At 43.8% G+C, this 22,907-nt stretch overlaps 1 protein-coding gene across 1 annotated transcript in view; it reads left to right on the top strand.

Moving 5' to 3' along the window:
• LARS2 (leucyl-tRNA synthetase 2, mitochondrial) overlaps positions 1-22,907 on the top strand; it is a 145,693-nt gene that overhangs the window by 88,886 nt on the left and 33,900 nt on the right. The window contains exons 10-14 of the mRNA XM_069560888.1: positions 6,600-6,704; positions 9,290-9,405; positions 10,034-10,317; positions 14,153-14,251; positions 17,434-17,571. Of these exons, the coding sequence (XP_069416989.1) occupies positions 6,600-6,704; positions 9,290-9,405; positions 10,034-10,317; positions 14,153-14,251; positions 17,434-17,571 (742 nt within the window). The remainder of the gene's footprint in view (positions 1-6,599; positions 6,705-9,289; positions 9,406-10,033; positions 10,318-14,152; positions 14,252-17,433; positions 17,572-22,907) is intronic.

Genomic DNA, 22,907 nt, shown 5'->3' with positions numbered 1-22,907 from the left:
CACAGTCTTGCCTTCTGGGAGGCTGCAGCAAAGGAGACCCAGATGCATACGTAATTCGCTCGCCCAGGACACATATCACTTGGTTTCATCTCTTTTGTTGTATATTGAAATAAAGAAAAGACTCTTTAAAGATTTCAGTGTGTGCTTCTGAAGTCCAGTATAGCTCTCTCTCAGTTTTATTTTTCATTTATTCAAATGGAAAATTGGATTCTTTTCAGTGGTTTAAAGGGAAAACTCATCATTTTTACTCTCATGAACATTTTGAGATTTCTTGAGAGCTATGGCAGTGGAATAATATCTAAAACTGAAAAACTAAAAAATGTGAATCTGACCTTCGATTCCCCCTCCATGCTTAAGTTGGGGACATAAATTAAAATGAAGTAATAGCAGTAGGGGATTAACTAGCTAATAAGTTATAAAAGATAGAGTTCCTGCCATGAAAGGTACGATATGAACCCAAAACATTTTCACATGTAAGAAATTAAGAGGCTATTTTAGCATGGGCCAGTTTTCACGGTCATGTTGGCATCAGCACATCTGACTTGGCCTGGTTGGTTTCCTTTTGGCGCTGAATGGCTTATTTGCTTGGTTCTCCCCTCTTTAGTAATTTCTGAAATAAATCCAAACGGAATGCTCCTCTTGGTTCTAAATTTTCCGATTCTAATTTTCATAGTGGAAATATTCTTTTTGCAGATGCCAATTTATTCGAAGTCTCTAGATTAATTTGCACGTCAGGTCTCTGGATATTGACCTGTGGCCTCAGTCGTTTACGGCCAGTACAGTGCTCGAGTGTAACGCGGTTTTCCCGAAGGTGAATTGAAACTGCTGCACAGATATGGATTCATGCCTCCTTTGGCCTCTAAGGCCACATTTTAAACCTGAGCATCTTATCTCTAGTGTCATTTACCATTGCCAACTGGCTCCGTTCAGACAGGTGCCTTGGTTTTCCCTCAAATATCTGGTTTTCAGGATAAATAAATATTAAAGCAGTGACCACTTCAAGTCATGGTAGCACCCAGTTGTGATAGAATTTGTCACTTGCACGAGCTTAAATTATCCCACTCGAGTTCCTACGGTTGCTGAGTTGGTGTCTGCATGTGGGCTCCTGACTTGGCACAAGATGACCAAGGTTCCGATCCCAGATCCATCCTGTGACTGAAGGAAGCTGAGTTTTCTCAGCAGCGCAGGTGATGGGGCTGTCAGGCAAGGTGGTGTGGGGGCCTGGTGGGTACAGAAGGAGCCCTGAGGGGCTCTGAGGAGGAGGAGTATGGACAGGGTGGTGCTTGAGTGTTAGAGTGGAGGCAGGAGAGCGGGCTTCCCTGGTAGGGAGGTGAGAGGTGGTGAGGACCCTGAAACAGCGGCCATCAGGATGGAGGGGCGAGGACAGCTCTCAGAATTATTTATTTAGAAGACTCCTCGGACATCTCCCTGACTCTTGGCCTGGCCGACTGTGTTGCTCATGTTTTTGACTAAATGTACTGTTTTTGCTCAACATCCTGTAATTGGCACAGATTCCTTTAAGAGAGCAGAAAGTAACGCCCCTCTCCGTATAGATCTTGAAATCGAGTGTATTTCCATAATCACTGACGTTATCTCCTCTTCTCAGTTGACTACGTCTGACTTAAATCGTGTTACGTAAGCTGTGGCTTGATAGGAACTAGAAACCGTAGAAAGCATCAATAGGGGAAATATTGTCAGAGTTCTAGGCGCTGTTCTGTTTCTTCCTGGAGTCTTTCTCTTACACTCCTGATATTAAAATATGCAAACCCTGGGGCTTTGGAACCATGCACTTCAGCTCTGAGTCACCGATGATCTACACAATGCCTTTTTTGCCAAAAGGGTAAATGAGGTCTCGGTAATAAGTGGCTTAGGAACCCTGTCGTTGACACATTAGAGAGAGGCCCCCAAACATCAAATAATTTATGGCTCCCTATTGCCTTGCCCTGTCTCCACAGAATCAGCGTGAGGGTGGAACAAAGGGCAAGGAACAGAATCCTGTGGGTACCAGTTTGTTCTTCAACATAACTGTCCCTGCTAGCATCCTTTCAGTTCAGCAGGTGTTAATAGATGCTGTGCGGAGGAAAGCTTCTGAGCTCAGGTAACCTGGCATAAAGCAGAAGTAAATAGGTTTCTTTGCTTCCAGACTTGTCAGCGTCTTCTCTGTGCTGACTGATTGTGACTGTCTGCAGGGGAACGTCCGGCGACTCTGCTCACACTTACTTGACCACGGGGCCCTGTTTCCAGAGATCCGGGGACCTAGTTGCAGGCAGCACCGTTCTGCTAAGCACCAAACAAAAGTCTCTGGTCTGTTTTTCCAAGGGGCATGAAAGACCTGCCTTGTTTGCAGTGGGGTTCCTGAGAGAGAGGGCAGCTTCTTGCCTAGAATGTTTCCTTTGTAATTACTGGCTGTTAAGTTAGTAATCCTTTGTGTTTTCTAAGGCGTTTAGCTGTGATTTAACCCCTGTATGAACTGCTTCAGTTATTTGGGATTTCGCCCTGGCTTCCTGCCTTCCGTTGCCGGCACATGGCTCATGAGAAATGTGGAGAACGCCAATCCTGACCAAGAACTTCAAATCTTAACTTTCGTTCTTTCTGAGAAATAGGTTGTGACTGGGTACAGCAGGCACATTGCTGTAGGGCATTCATTACAAATCTGCTCATATGTAAATTCAAAAATTAACTCTTTTCCTAATTGAGAAACAGTCGCAATAGACTTTTATGTCGGAAAATGAAAAAAGTCCAACCCTTTAATCCATACTTTACTTTTTTTCACATTTTTCTGATAATGACTTTATTGATATATATTTCACATACCATAAAATTCATCTATTTGAAGTGTACAGTTTAATGGTTTTTTTGTATACCCGCAGAGTTGTACAACCATCACCGCTGTCAATTTTAGGACATTTTTGTCACCACCACCCCCCCAACCCAAAGAAATCCCATACCCTCTAGCAATCATGCTCAATACCTCCTATTTCCCCAGCCCCAGGAATGCACTAATCTACTTTCTTTCTCCATAGATTTGCCTGTTCTGGACATTTCGTGTAAATGGACTCACATGGTACTTGCTCTTTCGTGACTGGCGTCTTTCACTTGGTGTAATGTTTTCAAGGTCATCCAGTGTTGTAGCACGTGTTGGTACTTCATTGCTTTTTATTTCAGAATAATACTTCATTATATATTCCACATTTTATTTATCATTCATCAGCTGATAGACATTTTGGTCTCCACTGTCTAGCTAGCTGCTACATACCTTTGGTACAGATTCTTGTGCGGATATACACTTTGATTTCTTCATGTACGTATCTAAGAATTGAGTTGTTGGGTCTCATGTTAATAGTAACTCTGTATTTAACTGGTTGAGGAACCGTCAGACTTTCTCAAGGCAGGTGCTCTATTTTACATCCCCAGAAGCAGTGTGAAGGGATCCAGTTTCTCCACATTTTTGCCAGCACTTGTCACTGTCTTTTTTGTTATGGTCATGCTGATGGGTGTGAAGCATTATCTCACTGTGGCTTCGAAATGGCTTATTGGCCATTTACATATCTTCTGTAGAGGAATATCTATTCAGAGCGTCTGCTCAATTTTTAATTGAGTTGTCTTTTTATTCTTTAATTTTGATAGTTCTTTATACTAGATACAAGTTTCTTATCAGGTATATGATTACATAAATGTTCTCTAGTTCTGTGACTGTTCTTTTCACTTTCTTGATGGTGTCCTTTGAAGCTTGGAAGTTTTAAATTTTGGTGAAGTCCCATTTATCTATTAATACTTGTTTCTTCTATTGTTTTTGCTTTCGGTGGCATATCTAAGATGCCATTGCCTAGTCAAAGATCACAAAGATTGTGTTTTCTTCTAAGACTTTTATAGTTTTAGATCTTACATTTAGGTCTTTAATCCATTTTTAAATTAAGTTTAATTTATTCTTTTGCATGTGGTCATACATCTTTTAAATTCATGTTCCCACACACACTCATCGTAAAAATGAGACTGCTCCTGTCTTTTGTTTTTTCGTTTTTGACTTAATATGATATCAGAAAATATTTCTTAGTTTTTAGGCAGGCTTGTCTTTAATCCATGCATAATATTCCATCAACTCAATGTACCATAATATTCTAAATCTTCCCTATCATGTTGAATATTTGGCCTTTTTCATGTTTGGGCTATTAGGGAGATAGTTCTTTGCCTCCGTAGAATTAATTCCTTAGAAAACAGCTCCGCCCCCCCAACCAAAAGAAAAAAGAAAGAAAAAAACATCCCCAAGAGTGTGATTTTTTTTTTTTTTGTCAAAGTTTATGAACCGTTTTCTGGTTCTTTTCACATGTTGCTTGTATTGGTTTCTGAAAGGGCTAAATCAGTTTAGAGTGTCTTATCCAAATGACCTACGAATTCCAGCATGACTTCACAGTGCCGGTGCCCTTCTGATTCTATTTTATTCGTCTGTCTTTCGGCTGTGCTGGGTCTTCATTGCTACGAGGGCTTCTTTCGGTTGCGGTGGCTTCTCTCGTTGCCGAGCATGGACTCTCGAGCACACCCCAGTAGCTGCGGCTCGAGGGCTCAGTGCTCACAGCTCCTGGGCCCTAGAGCTCAGGCTCCACAGTTGTGGCGCACGGGCTTAGTGGCTCCACAGTGTGTGGGACCTTCTCAGACCTGCGTCTCCTATACTGTCAGGCAAATTCTTTACCACTGAGCCACCAGGGAAGCCTTGATGGTACCCTTCTAAAAGTTTTCCCAACGTAGCAAGTAAAAAGTAATACTTCAAGATCACTTTCCATCTCTCTTTATAAAAATTAATTTGTGTTTTAAAAAATCTAAGTACACATTATGTACACATACACATCATGTAATATGTATATTACATGAAATTTCAGAGGGTACTAACAACAACAATGACTGTAGCCTCCTCACCCCACCTCTTTTAATGATTTGGGGAACATGTTACCTAAGATGTAAGTGTGGTGGCTTGACAGAGTCCTAGAAAACCAGTGAGTGAAAAGAAGTGTGTTTCTTGCACACATGAAGCAAAGAGTGGGTGTGACAAGTCTGCTTGTGAGGTGGTCGGGCCGAGGCTCGCTCTCCTGTCCCGCCTGGCCCCTCTAGGATGTCGCCCTTATCTGTGTGTTCCAGAGGGTCCTGCATGTCATCTGCATGGTGGTGAGAAGGGGTGGGGGAAGAAGGGCCGCTCCTTCCCTTTGCGAGCGTGTCCTCATGCTTTTCTGCACGGACGCCCTGGCTGTACCTGGTAGAGGGGGGCTGAGCAGCGCTGCCATCAGCTATGCAGCCATGTGTTCAGCCAGACACTCTGCTGCTGAATCAGAGGGCAAGACAGAGACGGGGTCAGCTGGCAGCCTGTGCCCGCGCCGTTTCTCTGCTGTAGACCAGAGATTTGTGGTCTGTTTGGACAATTATCTTCTGTTTGGATAATTCCAAATTAAGTGTTTTGTTATGACCACATAAATATTGGTCATCTGAGCCAAATATACTCTGATTACATTTTCCTTTTTATATAACTTTCTGTTTTTCCTGAAGTTCATGATGTTCTCTCTCTTTTTTTTTCATTTGTTTTGTGTTCTTTGAATTTCTGATTGTCTTCCCACGCCCTCCCAGAAGCTCTTTAAAACTCCTTTCCAGTTTTCTACATATTCCGGTCTGTCAGATAATCTGCCTGTCCCCTTTTTCCCCTGACGATGCTTCCTAGGGCTTTCTGTCCTGTTCACATGTCACCTGGTCCTTCTCCCAGCATCTGCCGTCCTGGGGGTTCTGTCTGCCTCTGCTCTGCAGATGCCCCTGCCCTCTTCTCTTTGCTGGATTCCCTGTTTGTTTCCTGGATTCTGTGTCTGCCTCTTTCTTGATTTACCCCTTCCTTTCGCAGGGCTTCCCTGGTGGCTCAGATGGTAAAGCATCTGCCTGCAATGCAGGAGACCCAGGTTCGATCCTTGGGTCAGGACGATCCCCTGGAGAAGGAAATGGCAGCCCACTCCAGCATTTGCCTGGAAAATCCCATTGTCGGAGGAGCCTAATAAGTTACAGTCCCTGGGGTCGCAAAGAGTCGGACATGGCTAAGCGACTTCACATTCACTTGTTGCTGGACCATAGCCTCTGGTATCTCCTTAGAAATGGGTCATGGGAAGGAGCGGTTTTGTGTTTGTATATGTGAAAATCGGATCTCTGCTCAGTCGTTCTCTCCTTTCCTATCCACTTCCATCTTTGAGTGTTATGGTTTAAAATTCCAGATATCTTTTAGTTTCACCGTAGATAGATAGTTGGTTTTCTCTTTCTTCTGTATACATGAGGTACTTTTCAAAAGGATAAGGGAGGTGATAGGAACATCTTTCCTCCACCTTCTGGAAAGCAAAAGTGCCATTTTCTCTTCTTTGGTGAGGAGCATGAATGAATATGTTCATATATTTGTTTAATCTTTTGATTCTCCACTAGTGTGAATTATCTGTTAATACCTTCAAAGAACAAATTCTATAATAATTAGCACAAAACACAGAGGTTCTAAAGCTTCTTTTTCTCACTTGTCTCCTCTGAGACACAGAGGGTGTTAGAGCCCCAGCTGATGGGCCTCCACCATTGTTCGCCCTCATTTTCAGATTGCCTGACGCCTGTGACGGCGGTGAACATGCTCACCCAGCAGGAAGTCCCGGTCATCATCTTGGCCAAAGCTGACTTGGAGGGCTCTCTAGATGCAAAAATAGGTAAGTAGCTAGTAAAATGTAATCAGGAGAATGTCTCTAGCAGGCTTAAGATCAAAGTACTAGCCTGGAAGAGCTGGCTGTATATTCCATGATCTGTTTTGCCTCTTTGTAAAAATGAGGGTCCCTTCATTTCATTGTCTCTTATTTAAAGCATTACATTTTGAAAACACACTGAGTATATTGCATCTTGCTACTTGCTACTGAGAATAATCAAAAATGTCTGGCCCACAGATTTTGCCAGTGGAACTAGTTGGTGAGACTTGCCTGTACAATGTGGGGAACAGTACTACTTAGATAAGAATCCCATTTCAGAACTCATAGAAGCAGCAGCAGCTTCTGAGATGGGGGTTCAAAGCACACGTGATTGATGTGGGCTAACTTTTTGGGGAAGACTTAGTGGAGGGGGTGAACTTGAGCCGTGCAAGAAAGGGATTGTGAAACAGCAGTAGAATCGAAGGCATTGGTAGAGCTGTAAGTTGTACGTGGTTGGTGGCCTTACTCATTGCTGAGTGTTCTAAACTATCCTCACCTAACAGGAAGTCTGGGGTTGAACCAGGGGATGGAACCTAAGACCTGCCCTGCGAGGGCCCCGAGCATCTCTCTTTTACAACTTCCCTACTGTAGATTCCAGCCAGTCACCAGTGTGCAGGAACCTGCAGAGAAGGTTCACCAGTGTGCTGGAAGCTGCAGAGAAAGTTACTGCCACACTCTCTATCTCCTAGCACACAGAAGAAATAGCGTTGCTTATCGAAACCATGTTTTTCCTCATGGTCCTCAGATCCTTTTTTGACAAAGTGATTTGAAGAAACACCAACCCAGAAAACAGATATTTAGCCATTCACGTCATTCTTATCTGACAGTTTAACCTAGAAAATATGTTGCTTAAGGGACATAATTCCTTCTATTACTTTAATGCAGCTTATAATTAGTAAAACTCATTAATATAGCCAGCCAAGTTGAACAGTAAAGGAACCTCTTGCTGATGTGGCTTTCCCCGACCACCCACCCCCGCCCCCCCCCCCCCCCGCCCCATTTGGTATTTTGAATCAAAGTACTGGCACAATATTGAGAGTTCTGAAGGAAAAGGGGAAAGAAAAAGAGGGATCTGATCTTCTTGGGTGTGCGTGGAAAGTCATTCTTCCCCTTGTCTTCATTTTGCGTACTTCCATAGTTAACATTTTCTAAGTTATTGTCTGTTGCCCTCCAAGAATAACAGAAACGAAAGTCAACGAGATGAAGTAGGGTTTTCACCATCTTACCAGCATGTTACAAATGGTTTGCATTCTGCTGAGCCCCACGTGAGCAGCATGGTGGCCCAGCACGAGCTTTATGCCGTCAGGTAAACCTGTGATCACGTCTCCATGTGAAGATTGCCCTGAGTTACCCCAGACCCCACAGGAATGGAGTAAATGACTATCCCCCTCCTCGTCCATGACCACTTGTCAGCAATCTCCATTGCTTGCCATCTGTCCTCACCCTTCAGGGTCTTTCAAGTCCACTCTGACAGTTTATTTGCTTCACTAGATGCTTTTTGTCAATAATCTCAGCTGGAACAAACACCACAGAGCTTTCCGTCATACCGTGGCGTTTTCTATCTTTCCAAGGAGGTTTAGAACCCACACCCCGAACATTAAATCACCCTTGTAGGGCAACGTTCCTTGTCCGTGGCGATCTGACGTGTGTATGACCCTTAGTTTTCTCTCTCTCAGTTGCCGTGTGGCGTGCTGTGTCCACAAGGATGTCAGCAGTTTTGACAGCTGACTCTACAACATGAGTTCTCAACCAGGGGTGATTTGGGCATCAACTGACGTTTGGCAACTGTAGTAACAGTTCTGTTGGTAGAGACCAGGGAAGCTCTTCAATTCCTACACTGCACAGAACAGCCCCACAACCAACTTCAAAATGTCAAATAGGGCCCAGGTGGAGAAACCCTGGCCTACAGAACTGACAGCTGAAAAGCCTGTTTTTCTGAAGAGCTGAAGCTGAAACAGCAGGCCCTGATCCTCTGAATGAGCGATTTCCTTACACTCAGCTCTATCTCAAGGGTGTATGTGGGTTGAAGACTAAATGTCTCTTCAGAATGTACTGTTGCCTCTGGGAACAAAGCGCAGTATGGAGAAACACAGTTGCCAGCTTCCCACTTCCTGCCCGAGTGGATGTTTCTGGGGGGCTGGGAGACGCCGGCGGAGTCAGCCCTGCTGATCGAGAACACCCCACTGTCCTGTGTCACTGAAGGAATTCAAAGACCAGGCTTCCCCAGGTGCTTGTGATTCACTGTTTAAGTGACAAAAGCACCCAAAATTGTATATTTTAGAATTACAAGTAATTGTTTTTAAAGAAAGTAAACAAAGGAATAAGACTTAACCGAAAGCAGTGTCCATATGGAACACCATTGTGTCAGGGTGGTGAGTTTCCCCAAGACTGTCCTCCCTTTTCTCAGTGAATGTGATGTGATTTGATAATTTCTCTGACTGAAAAAGATAGAGTCTCCCTTCAAAAGCTAATGCTGAGTGTCAGTGCTGGCAGTCCTTTTGTGATTTGGGCATTTGCAAAGAAGTCATTTTGTGTTTCTTCACCTTGAACAGGAATTCCCAGCACCAGCTTAGAGGACTCCGCCTTGGCCCAAACCCTGGGCCTGTCCTACTCCAAAGTCATTGAAACGACTCCAGATGGCACAGAGAGACTGAGCGGCTCTGCGGAGGTTGGTGGGGCCTAAGAATTTACTTCTAAACTCACGGTCTTCGCATGAGCTTCATGATGCATTTTCCTTTCAATGCAAGTTACAGCCTACCATTTACCACTGCGTTCATCCCCACACCTAACAGTCTTGCAGCCTCGTTTCTAAATCTATGAAACCAAAATAATGTTCTTTTATTACTGTTATTATTTACTTCTATTTATTTATTTTGGCCGCACAGGATCTTAATTGTAGCTTGTGAACTCTTAGTTGCGACACATGGGATCTCATTCCCTGACCAGAGGCTGAACCCAGTTCCCCTGTATTGGGAGCATGGAGCCTTTGCCACTGGACCACCAGGGAAGTCCAAAATGATGTTCTTTCTCAGGATCTAAAAGCTTTTTGACTCCAAGTTGAACCTGATCCCTGAACAGTATCGTTGTCGGAATAGCTAATACCTTATTTTGGGAATCTTCTGCTTGAGAAAAATGACCTCCTGCAGGGAAACTGGTTCCTTGAGGCAGGTGACCAAAATTGGCTTTACCTTTTAGAGCTCTCTCTTCTCCCCAGATGCTTCTTTCCAGACAGTGGCAGTCCAGGGTGGTGGCCTCAGGGTGGCAGCTCATTCTGACCGCTCTCCTTCCCCTCTCAGTTCACAGGTATGAAGCGGCAGGATGCATTTCTAGCCCTGACTCAGAAAGCCCGGAGGGAGAGAGTGGGCGGTGACGTGACGAGTGATAAACTGAAGGACTGGCTGATCTCGAGGCAGCGGTACTGGGGCACGCCCATCCCCATGGTCCACTGTCTGGCCTGCGGGCCCGTGCCCGTGCCTTTGGAGGACTTGCCCGTGACCTTGCCCAGCATCACCTCTTTCACCGGCAAGGGAGGCTCCCCACTGGCGTCAGCTTCCGAGTGGGTAAACTGCTCCTGCCCTAGGTAAGGAGCCACACCTCTCGGCCGCAACCCTGCCTGGCACAGCCCCTGCTGGAGTGCCAGACTCCCCCGTCCCTCCTGCTAACTCTCCTCTCGGACTTCCGCTTGGTTGGAAAGAATAACATAGGTCTTTTGCAACCTTAGAAAGAGGAGGTTGGAATCTGGAGCCCAGCCCTGTGATGGGTGCCCTCTCCTCTCCTCTGGGCTGGTGGAGGCAGCAATATCAATTCACGTCTTTCCCTGAAACAGCTGATCCAACTGATGAAAAGCTACACATTTTCATCATAGCTTTGGGAAAGACCACTTTCCTTCATTATATATTCCAAAGAGCTTCTCAGAGAAAAGAGGAAATGCCTTGCAGTTTTTCCCACAGAGTGACTATAACAGTGGAGATTTATCACAAGCAGCAGAATAGTAGCTGCGAGGACAAGTGTACTCAGGGGTCTCATTCTTTAATATTCTGAAACATGTCATATCTCCTTAATTCTCATTTTGGAAGTAGGATTATGTTTTCTGTCAATTCACTGGCGTGTCTCCCTTTTTTTTTTTTTTTAAGATCTTTTGATGTGGATCATTTTTTAAATCTGTATTGAATTTTTTACAGTATAGCTTCTGCTTTGGTTTTTTGATTTTTTGGCCCTGAGACATGTCGGGGTCTTGGCTCCTGACTAGGGAGCGAACCCTCCCCCCATTGCATTGGAAGGCGAAGTCTTAATCACTGGACCTCTAGGGAAGTCCCTCCCATGGGATTTTTTAGGATGCCATTCCAACTGATTAAAAAGTAAATAACAGACACCAAAGTGTAGTATTTCCCTTCATCCTTGTATGGAAAAGCCATTTTTCTCTGCCTTGTAGGTCATGATGGGGTTGTTTTAAAGTTTTGAAATAACTTAGTCCTCTTACTACCGCCTCTAGGTCAGTAATTAGGTAACCACCTAGTTGGATGGCATCATTGACTCAATGAACACGAGTTTGAGCAAACTCTGGGAGGTAGTGAAGGACAAGGAAGCCTGATGTGCTGCAGTCCACGGGGTCGCAGAGTCAGACACGGCTGAGGGACAGAACAGTAGTGTGAGAGCACGGCTCAGGCTGGCGAGGCAACACTCACGGCTGCAAGTCCTGGCCCGGCATCTTCACTAGCTATGTGGTGTTGGGAGAGTCACAGAAGCTCGCTGAGCATTGATTTCCTTATCAGGAGTGAAAATGACCGCGGGCAGGGGTCTCAGAAGATGAGAATGAGCACATGGAGCCCTGCACAGTGGCTCCTAGGAGGCAGTCTGTAGCTGGAAGGGTCAGCAACATTCTGCCCTGGGCTGCCAGCAGCTCACCCACGCGCTCACTCAGGCGATTCTGAGGTTTGCGATGGGGCTTGCAGGAATGTAGCAAGCTCTGGGCCAGGTAGGGGAGAGACAGCACACCCTTTTTGTTGATAAGCAGGAACGAAGTACTTCTCTGTTGGAGACATGGGCAGCCTTTCCGCCCACCCATTGTGGCAGCCCAGGGCCTTGGTGATGGGGATAAGATCTGCCTTGTCTACTGATTCCTGGAGAGCAGACCCCAGGCACGGGCGTGGCCAAGGCTCCCTGATGAATCTGATGAGCATGCAGGGCTGAGAGCTGCTGAGCCCATGTGGCCAAGCGGGACAGCCCAGTGGTAAGAACCATGGGCACCAGAGCCCGGCAGAGGTAGATTTGTTACCCTTGAGCTCCAACACCTTGAACAGATTTCTCAACCTCTCTGAACCCTAGTTACCCATCTGCAAAGTGGCAACATCAGTAGTGTCTACCTCATCATCCCCAGAGTTACTGGGGATTAAACGAGATAAAGCCTGGGAAGCATTTGGCCTGGTGCTCACCACCCAGTTTTAGTCTTATTAATGTTGGAGCTAATAATGGTAATAACACTGCCACCATCATCATTGTCTATACCGCCCACTTACCAAGTAGTCTCTTCTGTATAATCCAGCTTTTAGTGTCAGCCATAAAAGGTGTTGGTCATCTTCAAATCCACCATGACCATTTAAAAAATCAACGTGGCAAGTTTTGGTCAGATATCAGCCCCTTTTATTAGTTGAGTCCTGCATTTTCTTCCTATAAATCGTATGCGTGCCCTAACAGTGAGGAAGAAGAGACATTTATCTTCTAATTATTTCCCCAAAATAGTATGTGTTCTGAGAGACCTGGCTTTCGTTTAGACATGCACTTTTGATATCAGATTCTTAGAGCAGTCCTGGGTGGTAGGAAACAGGATTAAGGGTCCCTTGGGGTTCTCTCCGATAAGCCCCTGCCCCTGGAACCACCACTGTTCCCACGGGAGGCCCCCTGACTGAGAGGCATGAGGCCCCTGGGAGCCCAGAGCCCTGCCAGGTGTGGGCTCCTGTGTTTTCTGCTCAACCACCTCCATTTAATAAGCAGGAGGTGGGGAGTGACTGTTTCCTCCAGTAGTATTCGGAAAGCCAGTACCAACTGCTTCACATATGCAACACATAAAGACAACCCTTCTTTTATTTTTTTTAAAATGCCTTCTTTTATTTTTAAAATTAAAAACAGACTGAAGCCCTTACGTGCTAAATTAGCAAAGGATTCATCACTTCCTCTTTGGGGTGCATCATCCCCCTCCTCAAATTTTCTAAGAACAACCCCCCAACCCCCACCAAGGACTCATCCCACCAAGAAGGCAGCATTGGGAGGCATGGCTGGTCCCACTTCTATGCTTCAGAAGGGAGAGCCTGGAGTCTGAGCTGTGTTCTCCTGCTGTGGCTTCTCACAGCCACAAAGGGTCCCTGCTAATAGCTGTCAACCCCTATCCACTCCTGATCCATGCCTTTGAGGGGTCTTCAAGGGAGCCAAGCACCTTCCTTGGCAGGCTTGGCTAAGGGTACTGTCCCTTGCCTTCCCAGAAGTGGTGGCGTAGGGCTCCAGTCCACTGGGCCATCATTCTACTGACACGTTTCAAAATTGGTTTGGTAGTTGGGCCCTTATGGAACCTCAGTCCTCTCCACGTATCACATCCCTAGAATGAGCACTGCTTTTTCTTTTCAACCCTTCATATACCACGCATCTTCCTCCGTTCACTGTCTTGAACTGTGGGGCTATCTTCACCATCTGTAAGGAGCCTTCCTTTAGACAGTGGTGTGTTGGTGAGTGTGTGCTAAATAGATCACTGGAGGGGGCCTTCTGATTTGTAGTGTTGGCCTATTTCTATGGTACAGGTACTTCCTCCAAGGGCTAACTTCAGACGACCCCTCGTCCCACTGTTGGGAAGAGATCTCAAGAGTCAATCCTCACAAACTGTTACGAGTCGCTCCAGCGCACTTCTGCCTTTGAGTCTCCATGGTGACTTATCTTCCTGAGGTCACCCCCTGAGGATATCTGCTCCTCTCACCCAAGAGATAGAGATAGAAAAAAAGTTAAGAAGCCAAGTTCCTTTTTCAGCGCAGTATCTCACTACATTTGGTTTTCAACTTCTATTCATAAATCGAAGTGCCCCATGAGCATCTGAGAGGAGTAGGCATTGGCTGGAGACAGCCGTGACCTGCCTAAGAGAAGTGAGTGCGTAAAGAGATGAGGCTCCTGTTGGATATTCTACCATGTTCAACTCAGAGAAGTAGAGAATAGGGCTTTTAACTGTCGGAGATTTACATTTTTAAGTTTCTTTAAAGCATTGTGTACTCTGCAGTACAAAGAGAGCCCGAACCGTGAATTGTTCTTTTCATGATGTGGCATTGTTCTCGTGACATTTTGAATTTGTACTAATTGTTATAGTTTTCTGAAAAGCTGGTGGAAAATGCATTAATACTTAAAAAGAAACCAATCAATGCACTTTCTTTCCTTCTTAGGTGCAAAGGAGCAGCTACAAGAGAGACAGATACGATGGATACCTTTGTGGATTCTGCTTGGTATTACTTCAGATACACTGACCCTCAGAATACTCAGAGGTACAGAAAGCCCTGCTGAATTCATGAGCATGTGTTGGTCTGGGTCTTCCATGAAGCAAACATCAAGATAGAATTCAATGGGCAAGAGATTTATGGGGGCAGGTGCTTCTGGGGAATAAAGAGGTGAGGGAGCAGGAGTCGGTAGGCAAGCCCTGGACTGGGATATAGGTCTGACGCCGATGAAAGAAAAGGACGAAGGCAGAAGGATTCGGTTGAAGAGCCTCAGACCCCAGCAGAGCTTGAAAATTCTTGAGCAGGCAGGATGGGAAACGCCGAGAGTCCCACGTCAGGAGGCAATGCCTGCTCTGGTCCACTCCTCCCAGGAGGGCACAGGCTGCCATCAACACCCGGTGGGTCCAGAGATGAAAGAGCTGGAACCCATGGGTCAACTCACACTCCTGTAGTGAATGTGTTCAATTATTAAATTAGTTTTTCAGAGCCAAGTAAATCCCAGGTATAGCAAAAATGAAAAAGAGTAAAAGGAAGAGCTTTTGTAATACCCTCATTGGCCCTGCAATCATAAATATGTAAAGTTATTAACGTAAATGAAAATAATGATGCAAGTGTACAGGGAGGGTAGAAGGTAGAGAGTCAGCGAGCTGAGAGCAATGACCTCTTAGCACATACGGTCACTAGATAATTTCCAAAGCTGATAAATGGACAAAGCATATAAACATATTTTTAAATAATTTCCAGAGAAAAAAAACATCTGAAAGGTTTAAAAGTGGTTAATCTGAAAGGTTTAAAAGTGGCGAAGTGACAGGTGGGAGGTGGGGGGGAGGGTAGTGAAGGAACGGGGCTGGACACCACTGTTCTACATTATAAACCTTTCAGGACTGTGTTTTCCAGCGATGTGCATGTGCTTCTTTGACAAAAATAAATAAGGGAAAGAGAGCAATAGGTAGATGGGTAGAGAAGAAAATGAGAACAAAAGAAAACCGGTGCAGACCACAGGAAACCACAGACACTGTGCTTCAAAGACCTTGCCAACTCGCTCTTGTCCACGGGAGAACCATTATACTGAAACCCTGTAGGCCAGGTATAAAAATGCCCCCGTTTTCTTCGCTGGTTGGGAGATAATGTATTTCCAGGGAGACGGCCGCTCCTGCCTGCCCCAGTCCTGCTATTCCGTGATTCATGTGGAGGCTGTGCAGAAATGAGCAGGAGCCAGAGTGAACAGCAGCTGGCAGAGGCAGAAAGGACACAGAGGGATTGCTGCGGCTGGGACCAACCAGGCAACCCTGGCCAACCCACAGAGAGGCCCCTCTTCTGGGTCTTCCTTTTCGAAGGAGCTTTTATTGCCTTCCATTTCACGTATGGTTGTGAGAGTTGGACCAGAAAGAAGGCTGAGTGCTGAAGAATTGATGCTTTTGAACTGTGGTGTTGGAGAAGACTCTTGAAAGTCCCTTGGACAGCAAGGAGAGCAGACCAGTCAATCCTAAAGGAAATCAACCCTTAATATTCATTGGAAGGACTGATGCTGGAGCTGAAGCTCTGATACTTTGGCCACCTGATGCGAAGAGCCAGCTCATTGGAAAAGACCCTGATGCTGGGAAAGATTGAGGTCAGGAAGAGAAGAGGGCAGCAGAGGATGAGATGGTTGGATGGCATCACCGATTCAATGGACATGAACTTGGATAAACTCCGGGAGACAGTGAAAAACAGGAAAGCTTGGCATGCTATAATCCATGGGATTGCAAGGAGTCGGAAAGACTTAGTGACTCAACAACGGCAAGAATAATTTAGGAAGAGCAGCCTTACAGTGCAGGGGAAATCGGACTCTCCACCTCTCAGAGCTTCAAGGGAAAACCTTCCTACAGATGACAGAGACTCCGGCTTAATGAGGGGCCCCTGAGTGGTGAGACACATCCTGAGACCTTCACAGCCCCCGGTTTGGAATCCCACCCACCACATCATTTCCCTCATAAAATGCTGCCGTGCATTTCCATGCTGCCTTGTGGTCTCACTGGGTGGTTTCCAGGATAGATCATGGATCCCAGCTATGGCTGCTTTCATTGTCTCACTCCTATTTACTTCAAGCTTACTTTCAAGCACCATCCTTGACTTCCCTTGCTTTTCTGTCGCCTGCGTGAGCAGTCACATTTCTCCGGGGAGCCATTTTTCACATAGAAACATTATTTAGAATTTTGCCAGAATTCTGACATTGTAGTTGCAGGAGAGAAAGCCAAGCTGTATTAAGATGCAGACACATGGTCTTTGGCCAGGCCCACCTGCCGAGCCCCGGGCTCCTGCTTCCAGCCCGAGCTGGAGTGAAGGTCCACGCTGGGGGAAAAACGTACTTGAGGTGTGGGGAGGAGAATTCACAAATACGAGAAACCATGGGGCGCAGATCCTCCACAGGCCAAGGTTTGCCTCACTGGATGACCTCAAGAGAGTGCCTTACCTTGGGGATGAAGAGATCTGTCCCCAGCCAGCACTGTTTCTCCCTGCCACCCCCCACCAACCCCGCACCCGACAAGAACCCCAGCCAGGAAACAGAGGGAGTGACCTTTTCCTCCCTGGCATCCATTAGGATTGAGAATGATGCTTCTAGTGAGGAAACTTTTCTTTTAGGACCTCCATTGACCAAAAATATACCTGTTGGGTGAGAGAGAGTTGGGCTATTTTAATTACTCTTCGTATGCTCAGGGCATTTTGAGAGGCATATACAGGCTCTTGCTGACGATCTGCATTTTGAGGCTACTTTTAAGACAGGATTCCTGTTTTAGAATGAAGGTCTAGTATCTGCGTGAGAGTCTCCATTTTCAGTGCCATGTTGCCCTCTGTTGGCAAGAACTCAAAAATCTTATTGTCTATGGTAATAAAAATTAAAATAAAACCACAGTCAAATATATGCCTTGTACAGAAATACCTTTATTGCTGGTATATATTCCTTTTGTCCTCATTCTACGTGAAAATCACATTTGTTAAAATATGTCAGCAATGGCTTCTAAAACAGTTCTTGTAAATTTCATAAATTAATATTGCTCTGACATTTTTCTCCTCTCTTATGTAAGCGTCTCATTATATTTTAAAATAAAAAATCACTGTTTTTCTTTCACATAATTTATTTCAGGGAATATGCAAATTATAATGTCTGTCTAATTTATGCAGTTGTAACAAAGTAGGGGTTTGTTTTGTTTTTGTTTTTTTAAATAAATGACCATTTCTCTTCCTCCCAGCCCATTCAGCGCAGCCTTGGCAGATTATTGGATGCCTGTGGATTTGTACATTGGAGGGAAAGAGCACGCTGTCATGCACTTGTTCTATGCAAGATTCCTCAGTCATTTCTGCCACGATCAAAACATGGTCAAACACAGGTAAGCATTTACACTGCTTTGCAAAAGAATTCGGTTTCTTGAATAGCAGCGGAAAGCAGGTGTCAGTTCTTCTGGAGCAAGGTGAATATATGTGTAGCAGAAGAACTCTTATTTTTCAAGTATGCTTTAGAGGTCACTGTCAGCCTTGACCGTTGAAAGTCCACCTGTGTTGTTGAGTCAGTCCCAGCCTGTGCTGTTTGCCTGCTCACATAGGATCTTCCCCTCAGCTCTTCTCTGTTAGATGGAGTTAAATCTCTGCTAACGGAGAATTTTCACCTGGGAGGCAGCGGAGAGCTTTCATTATGTTACATGGCTTTTTATAGCTTCTCGTGTGAGGTCATGTTTATCATCAGGTCCTTCGATGTCAGCTCTTTCCAAGCTTGACTGAATCCTGCCTCAATATATCACTCTGATAAAAGTGCATAATGGATTAAAAGCTAGGGAAAAATCCATTGAGAAATTCGTTCCCTGTTGGTCTGTAATCTGTTCCCTGTGGTGTTCAGAAAGATGTGTGTGGGGGCTTCTTTCCCATGAAATACCTCATATATATATGTATATATGTGTGTGTATATGTGTGCATATATATAATGTGTATAATATGCATATTTAATGTATTGTACAGTTTTAAAAATAAAATGACCATCCCTGCACCCCCTTGTCACATTCGGAAACAGAGTCTTACAGGCCCCTTGGAATGCCCAGGATGCCCTCTCCAATCAGATCATCCCCGTTCCTGCACCTCTGCCTCTCCCCTCACAATGCCATTTCTGAATCTTGAATTATGCATTTTCTTGCTTTTTCCTAAATTTGTTGCTTCTTGGTGTATTTTGACTTAATTTATGTTTTACATTGAGGCACAGTTGATTTACAATCTTGTGTTAGTGTCAGGTGTACAGCAAAGTGATTCAGTTTCATATGTACATAGATATATGTATATATTTATGTAAAACCATCTTTTGCAGATTCTTTTCCCATATAGGTTATTGCAGAGTATCGAGTAGAGATCCCTGTGCTATACAATAGGTCCTTGTTGATTATTTATTTTATATATATTATTGTGTATATGTTAATCCCAAGCTCCTAATTTATCCCTCCCCTCAACCTTTCCACTTTGATAACCATAAGTTTGTTTTCTACCTTTGTGACTCTTTCTGTTTGTAAATAAGTTCATTTGTATCATCTTTTTAGATACCACCTATAAGTGATATATATTTGTCTTTCTCTGTCCAATTTACTACGCTTAGTATGATAATCTCTTGGTCCATCCATGTTGCTGAAAGTGGCATTGTTTCATTCTATCCTGTGACCGAGTCATATCCCATCGTATATTTGTATGACATCTTCTTTACCCCTTCCTCTGCTGATGGATATTTACGTTCCTTCTGTGTCTTGGCTAACGTAGTCTGCAGTGAACATGGGTGTGTGTGTATCTTTTCAAATTACGGTCTCCATAGTGGTTTACATTCCCACCAACAGTGTAGGAGGGTTACCTTTTCTCTGCACCCAACGTTTGTTATTTGTAGGCCTTTAAAATTTTATTTATTTACTTACGGCAGTGCTGGGTCTTCGTTGCTGTGTGAGCTTTCTCTCGCTGTGGCAAGCGGGGGCTACTCTCTAGTTGCAGTGTCTGGGTTCCTCACTGAGGTGGCTTCTCTTATTTCGGAAAGTGGACTCTTGAGTGCACAGGATTCAGTAGTCGTAGCTCGAGGGCTCCGGAGCAGGGGCTTAGTTGCCCCAAGGCATGTGGAATCTTCCCAGGCCAGGGATCAAGCCTCTGTCTCCTGCACTGGCAGGTGGGCTCTTTACCGCAGGACCATCAGGGAAGTCCTGTGCGTAGGCTTCTGATGATACCCATTCTGGCTGGTGTGAGGTGCTACCTCAGTTTAGTTTGATTTGCATTTCTTTAATAATTGGCAGTGATGAATGTTTTAAGATATATGTGTTGTTTCTGCCTTTGAACTTTCTATAAATAGAATCATTTTTCGCATGTTCTCTCTTGCGTCCCTTGCTCAGCATTTTTGGAATTTCATCCATCTTGCTGCATGGAGTAGTTGCATTTCTCTTTTACTGCTATCTGGTATTACATTACCTGAAATAGAGTTTCTAATACAGAGTTCACTTCATGTTCGTACCATTAAAGTCCTCGGGCTGTTTTGTGCAGTTATGAACAAAACTGCTAGGAGCATCCATGTATGTTTCCTGACATACGCACATGAGCCGTTCTCTAAGATAATGTGCCTGGAGTGGGACTGCTGAATTGTAGGATTACTCACATGATCAACTTCAGTAAGAAAGCCAGGCTGTTTTTCGGATTGACGATATAAACCGACACTGGCACTACCAGAGGTGAGCATCCTATTGATGACTTGACATCCTCACCACTACAACATACAGTGCTGCCAACCCTGCGTCTCCGTGGAGGGCGGGTTCTGGGACCTGATGAGGGTACCAAATCTGCAGATGCTCAGTTGCCATGGTCGGCCCTTGATATCCATGGGTTCCACATGCTTGGATTCAACCCACCACGGATCGTAAAACAGAGAGGGCTGACTGTATTATCCAACTGTAAGACTTTTGTCAAACTTGTGGTTATATAATGGATGACTTTGTGAGTTAAATTTGAATTTAAAGACTTGATGCAGTTTAGCGTGTTTTCATTCTGTTTATGAGCCTCTGTGTCTCCACTTCCGTTAAATCCCCGTTTGTGTGTCTTGCCCTTATTTCTTCTGGGCTGTCTTTTATCGATTGTAGGAGTTCTGTAAATATTCTGGATGCTGTGTGTATTGCAGTATTTCTTTCCGGTTCTTGGCTTGTCTTATTTTTATGGTGTCTTTTGATGAGCAGAAACTCTTAATTTAATGTAGTAAATTTTAATAATCTTTTCCTTTATGGAGACTGCTTTTAGTATCTCAATACCTTTAATGGAATAATCCATCATTTTCCCCACTGATCTGCAGTGCCCTTTCCATCATAAATCAAGTTTTTGTGAATATGCAAGAGCCTATTTATAGGGTCTTTTTTTTCTTTTGTCCATTGGTCTATTTGCTTTTTTCTGTGCCATTAATAGTTATTTACTGGCATTGTTTAAGTATACAAGTCTCAATATCTAGTAAGGGCAGTCCTCCTACTTTGTCCTTTTTCTTTAGGAGTAACTTGACTATTAATATATTTGGACTTTTGTTCTTCTATATAAATTTCAGATTCTGCTTGTCAGATTCCACAGAGGTTATCTGTTGGGCATTCAACTGAAATTGCATTGGATCCACATACGTATTAATCTTTTCTCACTCTTCCTTCTTGCATCTCGGAATTGAACATCTGAAATCATTTCCCTTTTATCTGAAATATATATTAATATTAATACTTTAGAGTCTCTTTTTTTTTTTTAAGTAATGGACCAACTGTTAGTTCTTATTTACCTAAAAATAGATTTATTTCAACCTTGTTTCTTAGTTTGCCAACTCAATAGCACACTTAATGTGTTTTTTATGTCTGATCTGGCTTTTTCACTTGTTTTTCATCAGGACAATAACTCAGGTTCTTTTGTCTGCTACTCTGCCTAGAGCACCATTCCTGAGATTTTTTTTTTTCAGTTGTTTCTGTGCTTTGTTTTTTTCATACAACAACCTTTTAGAATGTTTTTTAATTGAAGAGAAGAAAAGGGGAAAATATATCTGGTCATCTCTCTGTCCAGTTAATTGATGTTAACAATTAAAATAGTAAATAATGAAAAAGTAATACATGTCTAAAATTAAAATTTTTAAATTTCACTGCATAGAAAGTGAACATTGAAATCTTCCTCCCTGCAGCCTACCTTCTACCCTTCTCAACTGTTAACAGTTTTTCTTGATTTCTTCCAGAAAAATATTTTATATCTATTGATATACTCATTTTTAAGTGTTTCATTTATTATATATATATAGTCTTTTGCTTTTTTATTTTATAATATATCTTGCTGGTCTCTCTACATCAGCATTTACAATTTACGCATAGTATCCTGTCATCTGGATATATTTTAATTTATTTTAGCAGTCAGTCACCTTAAGTCACTTTCAGAACCTCTAAAATCCAATTTCATTAAAATGAAGTGCTTTGAAAGCTCCCTCCCTTTTTACCCCGTCCTCAGATCTATTCCCACATTCTGTTCATACACACATGGATTTAGTCTACAGAAAGCTAATTTAGGATATAAATTAAATGCTTAAAATAATTCTCATTAGTCCCAGAGACCTTCATGTGTAAAAATTAACCCATCTGCATCAGAAGGCCACTAAACACATTAACAGCATTAATCCTCAGGGAAGTATTGATAAATTACAGTCATCCCTTGGTGTCCATTAGGGATTAGTTCCAGAACCCCCACTGATACCAAAATCAGTGGATGCTGAAATCCCTCATACAAAATGGTATAGTATTTGTATGTAACTTACACTCTCCTGAATGCTTTACGTCATCTCTAGATAATTTTATAATGCCTAATACAGTGTAAATGCTATGTAAATTGCCTGGGTACACCAAATTCAAGTTTTGTTTTCTGGAAGTTTCTGGAATTTTTTTTTTTTTTTTTGATCAGTGGTTTGTTGGATCCACAAGTGTGGAACCCACAGATAAAGAGGGCTGACTGTAGTTACAATGCTTGTAACTTAGATTATAAGCGTTTGCCATTCTGCCTTGCATTTCTTCTTTGTGGAAACTTCTTCACCTCACTAGATTAGACTACCCTGGAGGATGGAACCTGTGTCCTGTTAACTGTCACAGTCTCATGGACATTATACATTCTCAGCGAATATTTGTTCCAATCAATCAGTTGAGTTTAACCCCATTGATATAAACAGAGTAAAATGTGTGTTCTTGAAAGGGAATGTTCTCCTTGGGATAGGGGAAGTTGGATAGAGAAAGGCTAAGCTCAAACATCAAGTACAACCTGAAAAATAATTCCTTCTCATGTCGGTTTAGGGCTTCCCAGGTGGCTCAGTGGGGAAAAAAAAATCAGCCTGGCAGTGCAGGAGATTCAAGAGATATGTGTTTGATCCCTGGTTTGGGAAGATCCTCTGGAGTAGGAAATGGCAGCCCCATCCAGTACTCTTGCCTGGGAAATCCCATAGACAGAGGAGCCTGGTGGGCTACAGTCCATGGGGTCGCAAAGAGTCGGACACGGCTGAGCGCGCACGCACGCATGTAGGTCTAGAAACAAAGACCACAAATTATCTCTGGCTTCATAGCAGCAGGGCACATTTCTCAGCCTTGGAACCAGTATTTGTAGCAGGAATGAATGAGTCAATAACTTACCCAATGGCTGAACTGATTTAAGATGTAGGACAGGACCTGGCTACTTT

Source organism: Ovis canadensis, chromosome 19 (genome assembly GCF_042477335.2).
Source record: "Ovis canadensis isolate MfBH-ARS-UI-01 breed Bighorn chromosome 19, ARS-UI_OviCan_v2, whole genome shotgun sequence".
NCBI classification, from domain to species: Eukaryota; Metazoa; Chordata; class Mammalia; order Artiodactyla; family Bovidae; genus Ovis; species Ovis canadensis.
This window is presented reverse-complemented; position numbering and strand designations above follow the sequence as displayed.